Source organism: Bubalus bubalis, chromosome 11, assembly GCF_019923935.1.
Source record: "Bubalus bubalis isolate 160015118507 breed Murrah chromosome 11, NDDB_SH_1, whole genome shotgun sequence".
Lineage (NCBI taxonomy): Eukaryota > Metazoa > Chordata > Mammalia > Artiodactyla > Bovidae > Bubalus > Bubalus bubalis.
Genome location: NC_059167.1, coordinates 36,080,983 through 36,097,522, shown reverse-complemented (window position 1 = coordinate 36,097,522; position 16,540 = coordinate 36,080,983). Strand labels below are relative to the sequence as shown.

Genomic DNA, 16,540 nt, shown 5'->3' with positions numbered 1-16,540 from the left:
GAAGGACACATGATATTGATGGGAGAGTGTTATGTATGGGGCAGTAGACGAAACCTCCCCAAACCAGAAAAGACTTGAGAAGACATCAGATCTATCCATTTTCCTAAGCCTTAGACAAAATTTAGGTTATCATTGGTGCACTGGGGTTGTGTAGCACATGGGGCTCATAACTGGAGATTTCTCAGCAGTGTCCTAACACGTACAGTGTATACTCTGTGTTCTGAAGCCCTGAAGACCACTCCAGGGTGAGCACAGACCATCAAAAAGATTGATTTTTGGAGTGGTTTAGCATTTCCATTGATTATGAAAATGCAGGGGGCCTGCAAAAGCCAGAGTAGTCAACAATCAATTTTGCAATTCATTCTTGGTTAATAAATAGAGTCCAGAGTGGAGTCAGGGGAAAGAGGAAGGAGGGTAGGGATCTGCCAGAAATGCAACCAAAATCAAGGATTGCCAAAAACTTAATGCATGTACCTTACCAGGCACCTCCAATGTCAAATAACTTGAATTTTCAGTACAGGAGGCTCAAATGAAATTTGGACCAGGTTGGAAACAAGGTGAAGAAAAGGCAACCATAGGACTCCAATATTTCCCCTATTAATTGCATGTTTCTCCCTCTAATGCCAGGTTGCGTCACCCATTAAAAAGTCCTGTTTGTTTTTGCAGGCATTTACAGAGACACAGAAAAAAAGATTGTTGTCATGGAAACAGCAGGTGCAGAAGCTCTTTCGGTCTTTCCCTCGGAAAACCCTTCTAGACATATCAGGATATCGACAGCAAAGAAAGTATGTTGGGATTTCAGTCTTTGTAATGCATGGTGGTTCCAGGTCCTAACTGTCTGCATGGGTTCCAGGGTCAAGACTACACAGGGCATCATTCCTTATTTCTTAGAGTGTCCTCTGACAAGTTCAGACCACATTCTTTAAACAGGTGGGGTGGGGAAAAGGCTGTAGAGGGAAAGACTTCCCAGAGGAAGAGCTGAATGTGATCTTTGGCAATTCAATTTACATGGTCAAAATGATGTTATTAGTACAGATGGGCATGGAGTGGGGAGTGGGTACGATTTAATGAGTGCCAGCAAAACACTCGCTGGTTTATCCACAACAGGGGTCTCTGAAAGGACAAAAACAGGTGGTTCTCTCTGCACCTTTAAGTGGTGGTGTAATTTTTTCTCCCTTCTTGCTGCAGACAAGCTAATTATAGTTGGTGGCAGGGTGAAGAGCCCAGTGCTAGTCTATTTTGGTCTGAGTTGCAATCTAAGAGTAGAGCAGTACCATTCTTGATTTTTCATAGTACTTCAGCATCTTGGATGCAGTTAAAAAAAGCCTCGTTGTACTTTACAACCCATTACTTTAATCTGGTTTTAAATTGAAGAATCCAGTTGCATATTAAAGGTGAATTATAGTGCCAATCTAGGAGAGGAATCATGGGGCGGGGTGGAGTGAACCGTTGAACAATAACAGGGCGTCTTGGGGAGACAAGAGAATGATGGTGCCGACGTGCTGAAAAATCAACATCCTTTTTTACTCTTTTCAACATGAGCATATAAATAATCATTTTTCCATTCGCACCTAGAAAGTTCTGAATTCATTTCTCAGTGCATATGTAGAAGTGTTGAGTGTGTTGTTGACTGTGTTGTTCAAATGTTTGGCATTTATTTGCATAAGTGTGCCTTGAAACATCACTGTTTCATAGTACTTCAGGGAGATAAGGCCAGTTGGAATTTGAGAAAAGTCTTCATTAAAAATTAATGTAAAAATTGAAGTGTTATCATATTTCAGCATATATAACACAGTTATTTATTAAACAAACATTTAGCATTTGCTCTGTGCCAAGTTAGGTATCCAAGCACTTAAGAATATTATTACATTTAATCCTTGCAACAATCATATAAGGTAGAAGGGGTTATTGTTAACCCCAATTTACAGGGGAGTTGGGAGGCATCCAGGATTTGGACTAGACAGGCCAATGCCAGCTCCAGAGTCGGTATTCTTAAGCACTATGGATGCTGGGCCACTTTCCTGGTCTCCAGATGATGTGCAGAAAAGCCAGATAAAACAACACTCTAGCCAGCTCCTTGGTCCCAAGCCTCCCTGGAGGGTTGGGCGGGACCACCAGTGCACCTTGAGGGTTCCTGGGGCCCAAATGAAAGGCCAGGCCTGCTCCTTAGCCTTCTCCCCTGGGGCTACCCCTGCCCTAGACTCTCCCTCTTCTTGTAAGGGCAGCAATACCCCCTAAGAAAGAGGAAGATCCACACCCCTCTTGCAAACCAGGTCCTTGGGAGACAACTTCCAAGAGAAAGAAAGAATTCAGAAGTTGAAGATAAAGATAGAGCTTTCAAGCTCTTTGCTCCTCCTCCCCAAAGTGCCATCTGCTCGTCTGTCTGCCCTGTTTTGTCCTTGGTCCACATCTGAGTGCCTGTTAACCTTGATTTCTCTAGAGTGTTATTAACTGATGCCTGAATTGGGTTAACTCAAGATTTGCCAGATTAGACCTCCTTATATTGATTAGAGTGAATTCAGTCATCGATTATGGATGGTCAATTGGAAGTTGCTAAAGTTCGAATTGTGGTGCTAGAGAAGATTCTTGAGAGTCCCTTGGACAGCAAAGAGCTCAAACCAAGGAAATCAACCCTGAATATTCACTGGAAGAACTGTTGCTGATGCTGACGCTCCAATACTTTGGTCAGCTGATGTGAAGAGCTGACTCATTGAAAAAGACCCTAATGCTGGGAAAGATTGAGGGCAGGAGGAGAAGGAGTCAACAGAGGATGAGATGGTTAGATGGCATAACTCAATGGACATGAGTTTGAGCAGGCTCTGGGATTTAGTGAAGGACAGGGAAGCCTCCCATGCTGCAGTTCATGGTTGCAAAGAGTCAGACATGACTGAGCAACTCAACAACAACAAAAGTTCTAGGAAATAATTTGTTTTCATAAATATTACCTCTGGGATCTTGTTATGCTATTAATTTTCTTCAAAGACCTGTTTTTTCCCATAATACAGAGGTAACTGCAGCCCAGCCCTTCCTTGAACTATCACAAGTCCCAAATTAATTGGTTCTTATCAATGTTATTTTATCAGTCTTGTCATGCACTTCAAGGTAATGAAATCAGTTGGTTAGATTTAAGAAAGCAGAGAAAGATGCAGATGAGCAGAGTAAGAGAATGAGAAATGAAAACTTTTGTCACTTTGTTCTCTCCAAAGAAAATGATTATTTCATTAAGCCTAGTGATCTTAAGTGACTTAAGCTTTCACTCTGGTTACCAGCAGTGGCAACCCTCAAAAAGTCTGACTTTATAGTAATCAGCTTAGGACCCCACAGTGAGACCCACTGTCATTAGAAAGACACCCTAACCAAATTCTCATCTCCACCCAGTGTATCCTCAAAATGTTAGCTCTACCAGCTCCATGAGTCCTAACTTTAAGAGTCCACGTTTTCTCCTGTGACTAAGTGTCCCATTACAGAAGCTTCTGCCTACATTATATTGCTTAAGAATATAGTCTTGCCTTCCTGGAAGCACAAATTATTTTAGCATCACTTGCTGACTGCTCTGTTTTGCATATGAAATAACTTTTTAAAAATCCAACCAAAAAGGAAAATGAGCAAAAAAGCTATCTGCACTAAATAAGGAAAAGTCTTAGCAGAATACTAAATCATCTACCAGGTGGCCAAAATTCTGACTCCAAAAACCAAAGGACTGGTTTTCGTAGTTAAAAAACAAACAAAAAAAAACCAAGAAAACAGCCACTTGATCTTTGTCCCCACCTGCCACCTGTCCATTCTTCAAAGGAGGTCTCTCCCATTGCATGAAATTATTTCTCCTCCTCCTGGCCCAAATTTCCTCTTTCAAACCAAACATTTTAAACCTTAGTAAAAGAAGGAAGGAAGCTGAGAAATCTGAGAAAGAACGAGATAAAGAGACTTAGAACCCATGAGTATCCTCCTCATCTCATAGGGATGAGCCTGGACTGGAATCTGGTCAGAAAAGCCTAGAAGTGGTAAAACACAGCCCAAAAGTCAGTGCTTATCAGCTCACTGTGGAATTCTCTTCCCCCTCCCCGCTCACCAGGAAATTTAGGAATTCTGAGGAAGAAACCCTTTCTGAGATGAGCCATGCTGATGATTTAGTTGCTCCACCCCACCACACACATAACACTCTCTTTCTCAGGAAATAACAGATTTGCAGTGCCCCCCTCCCGCCTCATAGGGTTAAACTACGTCAGCCCTCTCTTCCTGGAGTCTCCTCACAGGCTTGGTAGGAACCTCCCCTGTGTGGCTGCGAAAGCAAGTCTGTTCCATCTTGTGGCTGTTGGAGGTAAAGCATTTCGACTGAGACATCAGTGAGTGACTAAAGCTGACTCTTCTTGGAAAGAATGTGCTGGTTCCTGAAGCCCTGCTGGCGGCTGTGCACCCTCCCAGAACTTGAGGCCTGCCGGAGAGGACGAGTTCTTCGGCGCTGAGGTCACCGGACCAATGGGAGCGCGGTGTCTGAGCATGAGGCCACGGGTCCCCAGCGTCCTCTCTGCGTGGACCCTAGAGAAACATGGAACCTCCAGGTCTTTCTACAGGGAGGGCCCGAGGAGCAGGGAACAGTCAGTGTCCTAGGTCCAGGGAGCTGGCAACCATCATCCTCTTCGTTCTCATATCCCTCCCGTGAATCTGGGAGTCAGAGCCCCAGACTTGGGGTCCGCTCTGCCATTTGGAGATCATGAGGGCAGAGACTGAGCCATTCTCTTGTTCACCCTGCCTTTACTGCCAGGAGCTGTGCCATCCAGGCCTGGGACCTGCGGGATTGATGAGGACAGATGCCATCTCTTGTCCCAGGGAGCTTCTGTCCTAGTGGGGCCCAGAGGCCACTCCTCCCAAGTCTGCTGCTCAGACCGACAGCAGACAGACCAGTTGGTGTGCTGGAAGGGCCTGGATCTTGGTGCTGCCACTTTCTTGCTGTGTGGCTTCTGGATGGGCACATGAGTTCTCAGAGCCTGTGACACAGTGCAAAGAAGGCTGAAGCCCACACTGGTTAACTTTCTGGGCTCGTATTCCAGCACTGCCCCCTAATGGCTGTGTGACCTTTGAGACATTATTAAGCTCTGTATTTTACTTCTCCAACTGTGAAAGGAGTGCCTACTTCTTAGGGTTGTCACGAGGATTGAAGAATCAATGTGAAAGTCCCAGGGCACTTGATATTAGCTCTCAGTTCTTAGCTACAATTTTAATCATAAAGCCTTGATCCCCCCCGCCCCCGTAGGCCTCATAATGGTCAAAGTGTGAACAGACCCCAAGAAGGGATCCCGGGGGCTGGGAAGGGCCGGGGGTGACTGATGACCTCTCTTCTTCTCTATTGACTCTCACAGCCGTGGCTTTGGGCAATCCAACTCCCTCCCGACAACCAGCTCAGTGGGTGGTGGCATGGGCAGACGGAATCCACGCCAGTACCAGATCCCCTCCCGGAATGTCCCTTCCGCCCGCCTTGGCCTCTTGGGCACCAGCGGATTCGTCAGCTCTACCCAGCGCAATACCGCAGCCAACCCCACCATCATGAAGCAAGGAAGACAGGTCTGCCCCACCCCAGGGAGGAGGGTGGGCCAGCCAGGCTCAGGGCCTGAGGCTCAGGACATCCTCCCAAATGACCCGAAGGTGAAGGGAGAAGCCCAAAGGGACTAGGTTGAAGACGGTTGCCCCTGGGCTTCGGAGGTTTGTTTGCAGTTTCTGTGGGAGATAAAGCAAGGCCATGGTGGCACCTGGCATCACGGGGATTTGTTCCAAGACCACTGTAAACTTCGGGGCTCCGCACACAGGGGCCGTTAGGAAGAAATGCGAGACCTATTTCTTCTTTGCCTTGATCCTCCACCTGCCCTAGCAGATCCCAATGCCTTCCAGATTTGGCTTCCAGAGGAGCCTGAGCATCTAAGGAGCTTTCTTAGCATTTGTATCTGAGGCAGATAACTCCTTTGACATGGTCCCAGCTGTGGTGGAAAACCCTATAGGGAAGGAAGGAGCCTGAGAGAGGCTGTCAGTCAGTCAAGACCACGCTGCCCAGAGGTTCTCGCTGTGTGATTTAGAGCCAGCGTCAGTCCCCTGGCTCGTCGTCTCAGGAGTCCCTCCCCCGCACTTGCACCCTCTGCCTCCTACGTGTAGCCCCTGCGTTGTGGGCCTCTGCAGGTGGGGGCTGGGATTAGAGGGACGCCAAGTGAGTCTGAGGTTCTGGGTTTGTCATGAGAAACTAAAGGATGACAGCTTGGTTTTAAAAAACAGGAAACTGTTCCTGGCAAGACAGGCAGGATTCACTCCCCCGGGGAAGCAGCCCAGGGTAGGAGAAAACCCCAGTCTTGACCATTGTGGGAAGCCACCAGATGGATCCAGGAGGAAACCACCGCTAGGACACCCGCGTAATAACAAACACACAAGCTGAGTTGTGCCAGCTCGTTGCCAGCTGAGAGGTTCTTTTTTCCTCCTTCTCCCTTTGTAGTAAATTGTAAGAACCTCAAAGAGAAAATCAAATGAGAGCCCTGAAATAGTTTGTGCTCTTCTTTGCAGACATTTATAGAACTCCCCCCATTTCCTAGAAAAGTGATAGGAAAAGCAGAGACAACAGAAGGGATAAAGAGAGTTTTAGAGCCAGCGAGGGAGATTGGTGTCCAGATTAAGCTGAGGCTTAGAGAAGAGCCTGGGGCTGAGGGGTAGTGTTGAATAAAATGAATGGAATCTAAAGCCCCTCTCTCTAAATAAGCAGACAGATCGCGCTGGCCTAGGAGCCCTTTCCCAGAAGTTAGCAGAGAGTTCTCCCAGGGTATCTGCCTCCTGGATTCTGGCTGGTGGCCCTGCTCTCATCCCCACCCCCAGGTGTCTGGACTAATAGGTTCTGCTTCTGTGTTTTTCCCTAGAACCTCTGGTTCGCCAACCCCGGGGGCAGCAACAGCATGCCAAGCCGCACCCACAGCTCTGTCCAAAGGACCCGCTCACTGCCTGTGCACACTTCGCCACAGAATATGCTGATGTTCCAGCAGCCAGGTAGGGCCAAGCCCTCCATCCCTCATTGTCCTGTCGGGGAGGCCAGGTCACCAAAATAGATGCCCCAGTGAACTCAAGCGGAAAGTGCTTAGCCTCGACTACCACCTTGCATTCTTTTGAGCTTATAGAAGCCTTTCCTTTTTTAAACCATGCCTTGCCAGCATGAATAGTGGCCTATTGGCTGGGAGCCAGCACACGGAGCCCCAGAGTTGGTTGTGATCTGACACGGGGGTATTTTGGATCCTAGTCATATTTCTAGATTGATTAACCCAGCGACATCACTGGAGGGCTTCCAGGGGAAGTTGGGAGGGGTTCCATGTATAGTGTGTGTGTGTGTGTGTGTGTGGTTGGTGTGTATGTACATAGGGGGATGTGTAGATAGACAGAGAAAGAGAAAACTCCATGGTGTTGCTGAGAGACCCACCCCTGCTTTGGGAGTGCTTTGCACACGTGATTGCTGGTCCATCCATCTTCCCTTTACTTGGTTAAAGAGCAGCCTGGTGCGCCTCTTGTCAATTTCACCTTTGACCCTGCCTCCTCAAACAGAGTTGCCAGAATTACATTCAGGTGCCTGCACCTTTCTCTGTGCAGATTGTTGACCTCTTACACTCCATGAGTAATACAAAGCCCCACAAGCGATTATTGCATGATTAGCACCTGGAAGAAGATCCTCACCCTTTCTGGTAGATGTGCTGTGTACAATGTCTTACAGGAGTTTGAGGGGAAATGTCACTGTGACCTGAGTGGGCATGAAAGCTTCTTGGAGGTGAACTTCAGGGAGCAGAGGGTGAAGAGATGGAGAGAGGAGGATGGAGTTGCAAGTAGAGGGAGCTAAGAGAGCCAAACTGCAAGGATACCAAGTCCCACAACGAGTTCTGCAGTGGCTTGGTGGTGGGCTCAGGCTGAATGAAGTAGCAGTGTGTAGCCCAAGGGAGCTGGAAAGGCTGCAGCTGATGGTGGGACCCTGAACCCAAGGCCAAGAAGCTTGGATTCCAGCTGCTCTCGGTGGGGAATTGATAAGAGCTTTTGAGCAGGGGGACAGGCTGGGGTGAGCATAGAGGAGTGAAGAGTGGGCAGGCTGGAGGGGAGGAGGTGAGGCCACCAAGGGGTGGGGAGGTGCCAATGGCAGGAAGCCACCAAGGCTCAAGATAATGTCAGGAAAGAGAAGGACGTCAGCATGCTCCAGATGCTGATTTAAAGTTGCTTCTTGACTTCTAGAACTCTACCTATTTGCACACCTTTGTTTTAAAGCTCCTTTTCTTCCTTTTGATACTTGATATTTTTCTGCCCAGGAAGAAAATACTTGATAGAATTTGGGGGCTGTGAAGGCCTGATCCCAGGTCATTTAGTCCCAGCCTCTGCTTTCATGTAGAGTTATGTATAATTTACTCCCAGTAAAAGAGACTTTGGAGACAAAGTGAGACTTTGGAGACTCTGGTCCCACCATCAGCTGCAGCCTTTCCAGCTCCCTTGGGCTACACACTGCTACTTCATTCAGCCTGAGCCCACCACCAAGCCACTGCAGAACTCGTTGTGGGACTTGGTATCCTTGCAGTTTGGCTCTCTTAGCTCCCTCTACTTGCAACTCCACTCTCCTCTTTCCATCTCTTCACCCTGTGCTTCCTGAAGTTCACCTCCAAGAAGCTTCCATGCCCACCCAGGTCACAAAATCTGAAGACATCTTAGGCACAAGATCTTTCACCTTGAATGAATAGCTCACCCTGGCCTCACCCCCAGGACTGCAGCCCAGCTACCCTGGCATAGCCAACCACTCTCCTCTAATCCTGACACATTTGTAGCCTTTTCCATTCTTTCCTACCTCTTTTTCCCTCTTTGTGGCTCTCTTCCAAGTCCTCCATCATCCTGTTTGTCCCTCATCTTAATTGGGCAGACCAAGCCCACTGGGAAGAGATGGCCCATCTCCGGGAGAAGAACCATTTGGGTCTGTTGATACGAATCTTTCATTTGCACTTTGCTTCCCCTCTCTGTTACACAGCAATGCTGAACAGTTGGCTTATGCTCAGGTCAGCTATGACCCTAAGATTGTTTCCACCCTCTTCCCATGAAGCCTCTTGTTCCCTTAATTAAAGAAGCAAACGCTACCGAACAGCTTCTAAGAGAAAGTGACTGTCCCCCTTACCTCCCTTCCCAGCCCATAGTCCCACCTCCAAGAGGCAGCACTTAACAACTGATTTCAGTTTTCCTGGTAGTTCCCTGCACGTCTCTCAATAATGGTGTTTACATGCTGCTGGACTCAGAGCTCTGGAACCCTTGGGTTATTGTTGTTGTTGTTTTTATCAGCCTCTCCCCAAAGCATGACAAACCCACTTCCAGCAAGGCCCTGATGAACCACAGCATTTCTAGTAACCATGACATGAGGACAGGGCTGCTGCATATTTCCTGATTGTAAATAAAAGTGGTGCAGCAATAAAGAACCTGCCTGCCAGTGCAAGAGACGCAGGAGACACGGCTTCAATTCCTGGGTCAGGAAGATCCCTTGAAGCAGGAAATGGCAACCCCGCCCCAGTATTCTTGCCTGGAAAATCCCATGGACAGAGGAGCCTGGTGAGCTACAGTTCATGGATTCAACTGAGCACAGCAACAGCAGCAGCAGCAGGAGCCACTCCTAAGTCCTGCCCAGCACCCTTGGCCCATGTGAGGTGGCTCTTCCTGAGACATGACAGCGAAGGGTGAGGCAGGGCACTGCCGTGAAAGGAAAGGAGGCTGCAGAAAGTTCCCTCCTCCATGGGCACAGAATGTTCCTCCTCAGCCTTTGCATCTAGGACCTGGCGGTCAGGGGCTGGGACTAGACCACAGGCATCATATCAGGAAGGCAGAAAGCTTCCATCTGTACACAAGCAGTACTAATAATGAATGCATAATGGGCCAGAGATGTGTGACCAGCCCAAAATTACTGAGAAAACTGTGCTGCCTTCCAACATACTAATTTCATCCTGGCCATTGGATGTCTTCACAGCACTCATTTTGAACCATCTGGGCAAATCTTAAAGACTACAGTGCATTCCAAGGAAGTTTTGATTCTGTGAACTTATTCCCATCAAGATGATGGAATGTCTCCAAAGAATAAAAAAAGGCTGGGGTCTAGAACCAGCCTCAATATTGTATGTCAACTCATGAGTCACCTTGCTTAAATCTTCAGGACGCTTCCTTCTTTCCTGGATCTACGGAATCTGTGGACCCCTTGGAGGCCAGAGTAGAGGTGATTCTTCACTTCACTCTGCTCCAGACAGATTTGAAATATTTCCCAGGACAGGCCAGGAGAGCCATCAATAATCATGGCCCCTTGCTGGCCTCTGGGATGAGTAAGAAAGATGAAGCTGGTCCCCCTCAGAGGGAGGGCTGATACCATCACTAGAAGGGTGACGAGCTCACAACCAACGTGGTGCCTGGCCAAGAGGGGTCATGTTCTTCCCAGAGGCAGGGTGTTTTCCCAACTGGAAAAATAGTTTGGAAACTGCTCACAGAAATGACATCATATCTTGGGAGCAGATCCTGCTGACCAGGGCTCCACCCCTCTTGGGATCAGAAAGTATCTCCGAGGAACCTGGGTGTGACGCTAGGAGGCTATGGAGGCTCTTCACCGCCTGGAGAGCCTGACAGGATGGGGCAGGGGGGCCAGAAGCTGAGGAGAAGCACCAGAAGGGTAGACTGAGCGGCCTCACCGAGCACCTCGTCCTTCCCCCTGCACAAAGCCACGTGCAGACTACCTTTGGCACTAGACCGCCCAGATGTGAGGCAGTGCCTTACATGGTGGCATTGCGCGATGTGAGGTTACCTGCTCTCCATCACAAGCCTCCCTTGTGCAGCAGCTCACGACTGAAATCCTGCCATTAGAACACCTGGGAGCACAGTGCACAGAGCTGTCATTATCCCTTTCCTTGTTAGTGTGAATGAGCTCCAGGTTCCTTCCAGAGAACTGCCTTTAGTGAGACCCAGGAAAGACAGAGATTCATCGGTATACTAGCTCCACAGAGGACAGAAGGCGCTGCCCCGCAGAGACAGCGGCCCGAACAGGGACCTGCTTGAAGTACGTGATCCACGCTGGCTCCTCCCCTTCCGGTCAGCCCTGCTCAGGGCGGGCAGATGATGGGCGGGGAGGCTGCCAAGTGCATCACTCTCACCGCCCAGACCCCAGCGGGGTCCGTGCCCCCACGTCTGACAGCCACATTCAGAAAGGCCAATCAGGGTGAGATGATGCAATAACATCTGGCACCATGTTCTCCTCGTCAGTTTTCATGAAAGCATGGGTCCTGGAGGATTTCCCCTGTGCTTAGTTCCACAGGTCTCTGAGTGAAGCCCCCAGAGAAGCGCTGCATTCTCCACAGCAGACTCGGGATGCGGCTGGTACCCGTGTTTCTCCACCACCCGAGCAGGCGTGGGGTTCTCTTTTCCTTTCAGCATCTCTCTCCCCCTTTCTTCTTGGTTCCCACCTTGCCTTCATCTTCCTTGCTCCTTTCATCACAGTCAGCCAGCTCCCACTTCTGCATTCTCTGCCCCTCCCTCGACAGACTGACTTTCTTGACTTCTCGACTTCCAGCAGTGCCGCTCCTCGCTTAACCAGACTCGCAGCCCTCCTGGTTACTCGGCAGAGTGGCTCCAGCTGTAGTTGGCAAAGTGAGATTCTCAAGGTTTCTCCAAGAGTGCCCCGACCTGTTTCTTAAAGTCCTGAAGACACTGGCCTCTTTACCTCAGCCTCAGGGACTCAGAGAGCGCAGCAGAAGGGCATGTCGGGTGCCACAGTCGTGAACCTCAGCTGCCAAGGCTGCTTCTGTCGAGGAGGAGCCATGGGGAGGTCCCCGGGGGACCTGCAGCCGTGCCTTGCTCAGGTTGGGCGCTGCTTCCAGAGTCCTCTTGACCCTGGGCCTGAGCAGCCGTCCATGTTTTTGTAGGACTTCTAAAAAGGCAAAGTTAAAAGTCCCCCTTCAGCCTCGACTCTGGGCATCCTAGAACTGGGGGTCCTCAAATACACACCCTAATGTGTACACAAATACACGTCCTGGAATGGTCTGTTGGAGAGGGGAAGAATCCCTCATTCTCAGAGATGCCATCTGAGCTAAGGAAGCAGGCCTGCTAGGGCAATGACACAGAGGGCTCCGAGTCTGTTTGTCCTCCTGAAGACTCAAAACTACATCTGTCTGGTACCTTACTGCTGTGGAGGCCGGGATAAACATGATGAGCCCCTAGGGTGAGCAGGAACCAGGACAAGAGTTGGCCTGTAGTTCACGTGGATCTGTGAGCAGGAGTTGCCCAGATACTTAGCCAGGGCTTTGAGAGTGCTGCCCACTGAGCCAATCATGGCTGAGGGCTTCCAGCCTGAGTAGAAGCTGCTTTTCATCTGGCTGGTCTCCCTCTGTCTCATATATGCGGGGAGATGCCTCGGATCTGTTTTTATCAAGTACACAATTAAAAAGTCACACTTAGGAAACTCTGTTGTGCGAACATACAGGCTTCTCCCAAGACTTAGAATTTTTCAGAGCCACTTCAAGATTGGTGTGGGTTATGACTCTGCCCATGTCCCCGAGGGAAGATCTGGAGGATTAAAAGCAAGCATGCCAACTTTCAACCTAAAAGAGCAGCCACGAAGGTTTGGAGATTCTGGAGCAGAGAGCCCCACATTTCTCAGCCCCTTGTTTTTGGAACACGCAATCCAAGGCTTGGAAAATGGCATTTTGCTGCGTGTTGGCAAGAAATCCTGCAGCTGAAACACTTCTCTCCAAATGTCGAGCATCTTTATTTATCCAAATCTCTCCACAGTGTTTGTTTAAAGGGGAGTGCTAGAGAGTAAACTAAATTTTACAATGAGCATATGGATGGCTATAATTGCTAAGGGTTTTTTTTTTTAATCTATTTGCTAACTGGCTATATATATAATTGTGTTTCTATTTTATAGATTTCACACCCTGAAGGCTGCTAATTTTTGCATGCATATGATTTTCACATGAATGGATGAAAATACTAAAATACTCTTCCCTGGATTGTCTAATTGCCCCAACCCTACTCTGAGAGCAGGGGTGGGTGGGGCCAGGGAGACCCGTTCTCCATGGCTCCCAGCTTCCCTGGAAGCCCAGCCGTCCTCTGTCTGCTCATGAATTGGCAGAGTTGTCTTTCAAACCCATGGATGCTGGAACTCATGTCAGAAAGAACTCTATCTGCGCTCCAGTGTTCCTCATAGTGATCCATTTTGCCAACCTTCTTGTTGAGGATTTTAAATAACAGAAACAACATCTGCCTCTGAATTAGCTGGTAATGGGGAACATAGATCGCAGAGGAGACCTAAATGTATAGCTCATCCAGGAAAACAAATACTTTGGTTTAGCCATTGGTTTCAACTTCCTCTCCCACCAAACCACCAACCTCATTTTTCATTCCTTCTCCCGCTCTGGCCCCAAGCGCCGCCTAGTGGAGACTCTTAGAAGCCAGGAAGAGGCCTGCAGTCGGGGCCTCAGGATTCATTCCCCACTTTACAGGCAGAAGAGCCTAGGCCCAAAGGAAGGGAAGAACTTCTCAGGGTCACACGGGAAGGCAGCAGCAGTGCTGACGCTTCCCAGGCACTCAGAACACATCCCACGGCGGGGGTTTTTCTGCCCTTCCCCACGGAATTTCACAATTTTGTCTGAGTTTCACAATAGCTGTCACTTTCCTTCTATTTCTTGCTCCATCTTTTTCATCACTCAGTAGACATGTATGAGGTGTGCAGAAGGCCATGGCTGGGTATCGTGGGAGAGTCAGAGAAATCTGTGAGCGTAATAATGACAATGGTGGAAGTGTCTGCAAGGTGCTTCCAAACTAGTCAAGGATGTTCAAGACCTCCGCAAGGTGGGGACGATGGGGGCAGTGCTGGTGATGAGCCCCAGCAGGACAGAGGAGGTACCCGGGCTGCCCCTCCCTCGGAGCAGGAGGGCCCAGAGCCTGGAGGGGTGAAGAGGGTCCAGACGATAGAGCTGGCTCTGTGGCTAGGATGCACAATATTGTCCTGGGCAGCGGAAACGCTTGCTTCAAAGTGCTTGGAGACCAAGAGCATTGACAGGCACTGGCAGATGTGTGGTGTGTGGGAGAACACTGGCTCTGGAGTCAGACCCCTGTGGGTTCCTGTCCCAGCCAGTGTTAGCCGGCTAGCCTTGATATGTCACAGCCTCTGGGAGGCCTACTTGAGAACAGAGTGTTGGACTCAGAAGAGGTTCCCACCAGGCTATGGTTTTCCTTTCCTGTGCTTCATAATGAAGCAGAAATGCACCAGGCCCAGTTCTGGGCACAGGGAGCTGAGCCAGGTCCCGCTCCAGTGAAGCAAACACTCAGCTGGGAGGAGGCCACAAATACACACATAATATGTCAGGTGCCGGTGCCGGTGACGGTGACGAAGAAAAAATGGAGCAAAAGGATGGGGTGGAAAAATTCTGCTCACTGCAATGAACAGAAAGTCCTTTCCAAGGAGACAGTAGAGCCAGAGACGTGACAACAGACAGAGAGTGAGCTATGGGATCTTCTAGGGACCAGCATTCTGAGCAGAGGAAATAGCAGTGCAAAGGCCCTGGGGTAGAATAGGGTCTGGGAGGAGGGAGTGAAGGAAGGGGATGCTTACGAGGGCAGGGAGGTGACAAGGGCCAGGTCTGCAGGGCCTTGCAGGCTGTAGGAAGGGCTTGGCTTTTACCCCAGTGAGAAGCTGCTGGAGGGGTCTGAGCAGAGGCTGGCAGACTGTGACTCTGACAGCTATATTTAGCCACCGGTTTTCATCCAGCCGCAGTGGACTCAGGGTGTCTAACAGACTGAGAGGTCAGTTGAACCCAAGTGCAACACACTCTCCATGGCAATCTTGGCAATCCCCCCAAGTCCATGCAGGGAGGCAGCCCTGGCGGTCCCCCCAAGTCCTTGCAGGGAGTCTCACCAAACCCTCACCCTGAAGGTGGAGCCAGCGGCACCGGCACACTTTCTCCTTGTCAGAGCCCCTGTCACCAGTGTAACCCTTCGTCCCCTGCAGAATTCCAGCTTCCGGTGACTGAACCTGACATCAACAACAGGCTGGAGTCCTTGTGCCTCAGTATGACCGAGCATGCCCTGGGAGGTGAGTGCATCCTCCTGGCATGGCATGGCACACCTGGGAGAACCACTGGGCAGGAGGGTACAGGGTGGGGGAGGCAGGGGACAGGGGGAGAGAGGCCATGGGGGGCTGTTGGACCCTTGTCAAGCCACACCATCCACAGCACATGACGCCACACGCAGCGAGCCCCAGCACCCTGCTCCTGCTCCTCCTCTGGGGGTGACTCAGGGCCCCGGAGAGCACGCTGTTCCTCTTTCCCCAGAGGCCCCACCCCCCAGGGCACACTGGAGTCCCAGCCCCGTGGTTGTCCCAGCCAAATGCGGGCACTGGAGGAGTCAGGAACACAAGACGTGGCTTTTAGTGGAAACATCCCCCCACAGCATTGGATTCTTTCCTTCTCGGCACTAGATCCCCCAGTCTGGTCCAAGCATATCCCAACGTGCTCTAAAAATAGAATTTCTGAAACCAAAATCCCTGCCTGTTTTTATACCTCCCTGTTCCAAATGGCTTCCACGACGCCCGGGGCCCCGAGGCGTCCTTCTCGGTCTGACAGGGACAGTCTAGTTGGATGCGTCCGTGCTATGCGGGGCTGCAGCCCCAGAGGAGCTCCCAGAGGCGGCTGGGCCATCCCACCGTGAGCTTGGCCTGCAGCCTGCTTCATCACAGCAGCCCTGGGAGGCCTTCAGTGCCCTCCTGGTGCTAAACGGGTGCCTTTCTCTGGCTGGACTTGCTGCCAGCCCCGGGGCTGTTTGGCAGGCAGAGGAGAGATGTCCGCCCCTTCCTGCCAACCTCCGGGGAGGCTGTGAGTCACGGCAATCCAGAGAGGCCTCCTGTGACCCTTCCCGACAGCCCTCTCCAGGCTGGACTGCTCACCCACCCCCGAGATGGGCACACGTAGAGCCATGCCGTGTGCCAGCCGGCGGCGGTGCAGAGAAAGGCTGTCATCGGCCACTGCTCCAGAGAACTTTGTCCTCCTGACCAGGGGTGTTTAGACTTTTAGTCTCTGCAAACGCAGTCTTATCCTGAGACCAAATATGAGGCAGATAAATGCTCTGTGTGGAGCAGAGTACAGACCGGGACTGCACCCTCCTGATCTCACCTGTGCAAGACTCTCTGAAGCCCAGAGAGAGCCTCTGCTCAGAACCAGAAGGGAGCCAGCTGAAGGCCTCCCAGGGCTTCTGACCAGATGGATGGTGGGGTACACGGCTCCCTCTGTGACCCCTCCCTCCGGGGGTTCCAGGGAACCCCATTGGCAAGTACCACACTCTCCCTTGGCCATTCAGTTCAGATCCTAGAAGCTCTGCCGCCTCACTGGTTCACTCCTGGTACCTCTGGGGGAGGTGCCACCAGCTCCTGTTCTCCAGGTAACCAGGGAGACTGGCCAACATTCTGACAGCCCCTGAGGCGTGATGGGACACAACCCAGAGGTCCATCCACAGATGAACATGGATGGACAAGATTCACCGTAGC

At 50.4% G+C, this 16,540-nt stretch overlaps 1 protein-coding gene across 5 annotated transcripts in view; it reads left to right on the top strand.

Annotated features, from left to right (window-relative positions):
* SAMD4A (sterile alpha motif domain containing 4A) overlaps window positions 1–16,540 on the top strand; it is a 227,224-nt gene that overhangs the window by 202,543 nt on the left and 8,141 nt on the right. For all 5 annotated transcript variants that reach the window (XM_006064865.4, XM_006064864.4, XM_025295490.3 and 2 more), the window contains 4 exons: window positions 667–785; window positions 5,358–5,559; window positions 6,888–7,014; window positions 15,011–15,094. In XM_006064865.4, coding sequence (XP_006064927.1) covers window positions 667–785; window positions 5,358–5,559; window positions 6,888–7,014; window positions 15,011–15,094 — 532 coding nt within the window. The remainder of the gene's footprint in view (window positions 1–666; window positions 786–5,357; window positions 5,560–6,887; window positions 7,015–15,010; window positions 15,095–16,540) is intronic.